The 6,000-nt window shown below is 41.2% G+C and overlaps 1 protein-coding gene across 1 annotated transcript in view; it reads left to right on the top strand.

Moving 5' to 3' along the window:
• The first annotated feature begins 303 nt into the window (after positions 1–303).
• The window catches only part of LOC140699555 (uncharacterized), a 46,443-nt gene continuing 40,746 nt past the window's right edge, over positions 304–6,000 (top strand). Inside the window, exon 1 of the mRNA XM_072972210.1 lies at positions 304–499. Coding sequence (XP_072828311.1) covers positions 304–499 — 196 coding nt within the window. The remainder of the gene's footprint in view (positions 500–6,000) is intronic.

The raw sequence follows: 6,000 nt of genomic DNA, 5'->3' as shown, positions 1-6,000 counted from the left end.
AGATCAAGGTATAGATCAGTAGTTCCCGGGCAGAGGTTGCGGTCCCTCGTCACTGGCAGAGGGTGAAGGAGGCGGCAGGTCTTGTGCTGCCAGGCTTGGGTGGGCCGGGAGGAGGCCACCGCCCGAGGCCAGGCCAGATCAGGGGCCTGGATTCCGGGGTCGGGGTCGGGGCGGCCGCCTCAGCTGGGAGGCAGAGGGGCGGCTGCCGGGGCCGGAACGTGGGGCCCGAGTGTGCCCCGCGGTGCTGGAGGCGGTGGGCGAGGCGGGCCCCCCTCGGCCCTGCCCGGCGGCCGTTGTTGGGGGATGTACGCGTGGGGGGTTCCGGCGGGGGAGGGGGCGGAGGACCCGCCACCGCCGCTGCCTTCGCTGGAGCGCGGGCGGATGCACGGGGCGGCGGGGCCCCCGGCGCGAAGCGCCTCGGCGCCTGTGGTCCCCTCGCTGCGGCGGCCGCCACCGCCGCCGACGGGATCAGTGGAGAAGGGGCTGCGAGCGAGGAGCAGCCCCTAGGGCTCCTGGCCGAAGCTAAGGGGGTCCTGGGCGGGGGCAGGTTATCAGTCACTCGGGCGGGAGGCCGGGCAGGGGGCGGGGCTGATAGGGAGACACGTGCCTGGGGAGGAGGCTTGGACTGCAGGGCACAGGGCCAAGGCGGCCAGGCCCGCTCTCCGCTCATCCTGCAGGCTGGAGTGGCTGCGAGAGGCTGCTGCGGTCACGGGCACGACTTGCGTGCAGGGTGGTGCTGCGCATAACCAGGTCCCGCAGCGGAGGGCATTTGCCTGTTGACAGTGTCTTTAAATTGACATGCGTGTTCTGGATACTCCTGACTATGGTAGTCGTCTCTGTTAGTCCTCTGTGGTGCTCAGAAGTAATGGAAGATGTAGGTGGGAAAAAAAGAAAAAAAAAAAGATACAGAACACTGTGAGCACGCCAGAGTCCTCCCTGAAGCCCCTCCAAGTCCCTGACCCTGCAAAGTTAACCATTATTCTGTCTCCCATAACCATACTTTGGTTTTGTCTATTTTAAATGCTACATAACTGAAGTCATATAATCTGTACCCCTTTGTTTTTGGTTTGTTTGGTCGAACCTTATGTTTGTGTATTTTTCCATGTTTGTGTGTGTAGGGGGAGTGCACATTTTTATTGCTACATAGTATTCCATGGTGTAAACACACTAAAGTGTCTTTACCCAATCATTGATTAACATTTAGGTTGCTTTCACATTTGGTGGTTACAAATTATGTTGCTATAATGATTTTTGTAGAAGTGTTTTTTGTACATATGTGTGCTTAATCCATCGTTTCTATTCCTAGGTATATACCCCACAAAAATTCATAGAGCTACACATTTTTGATACATAAATTTCTGTTCATATGTTTTACTTCAGTAAAATGTTTACTTAATACAAGATGATAGAGAAAGAATATAAATAAGAATCAAAACTAAAAAGCAAAAATGTCAGCCTCAACAAAGATTTTAAAAAATAATTAAGTAGTATTACCAAATAGCATTAGAAAACCTATATATATTAGACAGATGCCAAGAAATTACAGGATGTCAAAATTGGAATGAGAAAAAATGAAGAACTTAAATATTCCAGTTAAATTCCAATAATACTTAATACTTACATATCAATAGTTATGAGCTGAAATGGTGTCTGAAAGACAAACCATCCCCTCAAATTTCAAGTACAGACTGTTTTACACATCAGTGTTACTAACATTTCAAGGAGTAGTCAATTTCTGTCTTATAAAGATACTTACAGAACACAGGAAATGAGTTGCCCAGATTATTCTAGGAGGCCAGTGCAATGACTTCACAGGCAGATAAGGATGACACAAAAAATACTCAAAAGACAAATCAAAACTACGATGAGGTATCACCTCACACCAGCCAGAATGGCCATCATTCAAAAGTCCACAAATGACAAATGCTGGAGAGGCTGTGAAGAAATGGGAACCCTCCTACACTGCTGGTGGGAATGCAGTTTGGTGCAGCCACTGTGGAAAACAGTATGGAGATGCCTCAAAAGACTAGGAATAGACTTACCATATGACTCAGGAATCTCGCTCCTGGGCATATATCCAGAAGGAACCCTACTTCAAAATGAAACCTGCACCCCAGTGTTCATAGCAGCACTATTTACAATAGCCAAGACATGGAAACAGACTAAATGTCCATCAACAGATGACTGGATAAAGAAGAAGTGGTATATTTATACAATGGAATACTATTCAGCCATAAAAACCGACAACCTAATGCCATTTTCAGCAACATGGATGTTCCTGGAGAATGTCACTCTAAGTGAAGTAAGCCAGAAAGAGAAAGAAAAATACCATATGAGATCGCTCATATGTGGAATGTAAAAAAAAAAAAAAAAAAGAACATAAATAAAAAACAGAAACAGACTCCTAGACATAGAATACAAACTTGTGGTTGCCAACGGGGTTGGGGGTAGGAAGGGACAGAATGGGATTTCAAAATTTGTAGATACTGACAGGCATATGCAGCATAGATAAACAAGATTACATTGTACAGCACAGGAAAATTATACAAGATCTTGTGGTAGCTCACAGTGAAAAAAAAATGTGACAATGAATATATGTATGTTCATATATAACTGAAAAATTGTGCTCTACACTGGAATTTGACACAACATTGTAAAATGACTATAACTCAATAAAAAATGTTAAAAAAATACTCAAAAGAAAATGATATGTCTATTTCACTTGTGATGATAGATGCCAAACTCTATTTGAAAGATTAATTATCTATTTTATCTTGGAGTGAAAGGATGGTTTAACATGAGAAAAGTTTATCAACCTAATTCATCACACCAGAATACAATAAAAATTTTAAAATATTTATAACTATTTATTCAAATATTACTAATCCCAATTGATGAAGAAAAATCACTTGATACAACATAAAGAAGTCAATACACATTTATGGTAAGCCCATGAGGAAACAAGGACTGAAGGGAATCACTTTAACTGAAAACCCACAACAAACACTATACTTCTGGGAGATGAAGACATAGTATTTTTAAAATTGGGAACACGAGAAGGATACTCACTATCATTGCTACTTTGTAATATAAACTGGAGGTCTTTTCCAAGGAACAAGAGAGAGGGAAAAAGAGCTGCAAGCATTGGAAGGGGAAAAAAAAAAGCCCTGATTACTTGCATCTTGGTCATGAAAAAGGAGTTCCTAAACAATTCAGAAGCACAAACCATAAAGAAAAACAGAAAAGATAACTTCAATTTTATCAAAGTAAAGAATTGATTCAACAGGAAATAACACTGATAAAATTAACAGACAGATGATAGTTTGGGAGAAAATATTTTCATTGTCTAGCATTGATCAAGAGACTATACGCAGAATTTGCAGGGAGCTCTTGCAAAATTAGCAAGGAAAACATATAATTCTAGTGGAAAAAAATTGGTGAAGGCTGTGTACAGGCAAATTACAGAAGAGGAAACCTTAAGTTCTATGACACATAAAAGAAGCTCAAAGTCATTAGCTATCATAAACTTTCCTTTATTTGAGGGATGAAATTCAGAAAGCAAGATTATACCTAGGCTGGCAGGGACACAGCGCAGGGGATTTATGGCCCTGTTACGCATTGCTGGGGGGAACATAGAGTGAGAGACTTCTGGACAGCAATTTGGCAGTGCAGTTTACCAGCAACTCCACTCAGATATCTATTGCAAAGCAATGCTCAGATAAGTTTCCAGTAATGGGATGTTTATTGTTTGTGGTGCTGGGGAGCAGGAGCCAGGCTAGCCTGGGGGTCCACTCCTCAGGGGATGATGTTTCAAAAGGTGACAGATGCACCAGAGACTACTACACAGCAGTTAGAAGACACAGACTAGAGGCAACATGCAACATAAATGGATCTTCCAAACATGACACTGAGTGAAAAACGTATGAAGCAGAATGTGACTTATTACACAGTATCATTTACATAAATTAAAAATATATGTATACAAAAAAGCAATATACAATTTATAATAACACAGAAAAAACCATATTAGAATAGTTGTTTCCCTTAAGGAGAGGAATTGCAAAGGGGGATTTGGGCAAAAGGAAATAAGCCAACCAACTAACAAACAAGTGTGGATCATGTGTGACAAAGATGATTTGGCACCATGTGTTAAGGAGTGTGAGTGACACAGCCCTCTGTTGTTGGGTTCCCCTTCCCTAGCAACAGCAGCAACAATAACAACAAGGACAACAACAATGAGGATAGAACACTGGCAGGGATGCCAGACCAAGTACAATTTTGAAGTCTGTGGTGGAGTTTGGCTCTAAGTGTAATGGGAAGAAGTCCCGGGGCGGGTTTAAGGAGTGAGTGGTGAGTTTTCCTAGAGATGGTGACAGATACCATGGGATGGACAGGTGTGTAGATACAGGGAGTCCGATCGGGAAGCTCTTATCTCAGGTGGGAGCTGAAGATGTCTCAGATTAGGCTAGTAGCAATGGTGATGAGAGAAGTGGGCTGATTGAGGTTATGTTTTGGACAGAGCCAGGCAGGAGGTGCTGAGAAACTGAATGTTGGTTTTGAGGACAGGAGAGAAATGAAAGATGACACCGAAGCTTTTGCTTTTGGCAACTGGGTGGTGCAATTGACTGATGTTGGGAAAATGGGAATAAAAAGGGGAAACAAAAAATTCTTTTTTCTTTTTTTTGGGGGGGCCATGTCTTTTTGTAAAATATTGTAGTATGATTGATTTACAATATTACACTAGTTTCAGATACACAGCTAAGTGGTTTAGTTGATTTTTGAAGATTATAGACCATTATAGGTTACTACAAAATATGGGGTAACATTCTTTGTGCTACACAACAAAACCTTGTAGTTTGTCTATTTTATGTATAGTTGTTTGTATCCATTAATTCCATACTCTTAATTTGTCCCTCTTCTGCCCCTTTGGTAACCATATGTTTTTCCACCTATGTCTGTGAGTCTGTTTTGGTTTTATATATACATTCATTTGCATTAATTTTTATATTCTATATATAAATGGTATCATATCATATTTGTCTTTCTCTGACTTATTTCATTATTGAAGAATAATATTCTCTAGGTCCATCCACATTGCTACAAATGGTAAAATTTCATTCCTTTTTATGGCTGAGTAATATTCTGTTATATATATGTACCACTTCTTCTTTATCCATTTGCTGTTGATGGGCATTTGAGTAGCTTCCATATCCTGGCTATTGTCAATACTGCTACTATGAAATTGGGGTGCATGTATCTTTTCAAATTATTGCTTTTGTTTCTTCTGGAATTGCTGGATCATGATTGTTCTATTTTTAATTTTTTTGAGGAACCTCTATACTGTTTTCTACAGTGGCTGTACCAATTTACATTCCTACCAAGAGTATACAAGGATTTCCTTTTCTCCACATCCTTACCAACACAAAATTTCTGATTTGGATTATTAAGTGTGTTACATTTAAGATACCTATTGGACATTCAAGTGGACAGATCAATAAGGCAGTTGGACATATGGTCTGAATTCAGGGAAGATGTGTATCTTGGGATTGAATCAGTACATAGAGAGTTAAACAGATGGCACCAACGCTCAGTGTTTATGTCACCTCAATCAAGGTTCATAATTTCTGAATATGAATTTATTTATCTATAAAATGACAATAATATCTGTTTCCTAGCACTATTATGAATATTAAATAAGATAATGCATATAAATCACTTGGCATAGAGCACATAGTAAGTGCTTAACCAAGGCCTCTGTGACTGGAGGACAGTGAAGGGAATGTCAACATCAGGAGAAAGAGGCTGGTGGTTGGGGGATCATGTCAGAATTTTCCCTCCGTGGTAAACAGTTTTCAGTGAGTGGCTATCAGGGCCTTTTTTGCCAGGAGGGACTTGGCCTGGCATTACAAATCATACTGGCAGATCATTGAGGCATTAGAACTCAATATTGTTTTTCAAGACTGTAGATAAAAAGCTTGGATTCCTGTGAACACACACATG

This window comes from Vicugna pacos, chromosome 11 (genome assembly GCF_048564905.1).
Source record: "Vicugna pacos chromosome 11, VicPac4, whole genome shotgun sequence".
Classification (NCBI taxonomy): Eukaryota; Metazoa; Chordata; class Mammalia; order Artiodactyla; family Camelidae; genus Vicugna; species Vicugna pacos.
This window is presented reverse-complemented; position numbering and strand designations above follow the sequence as displayed.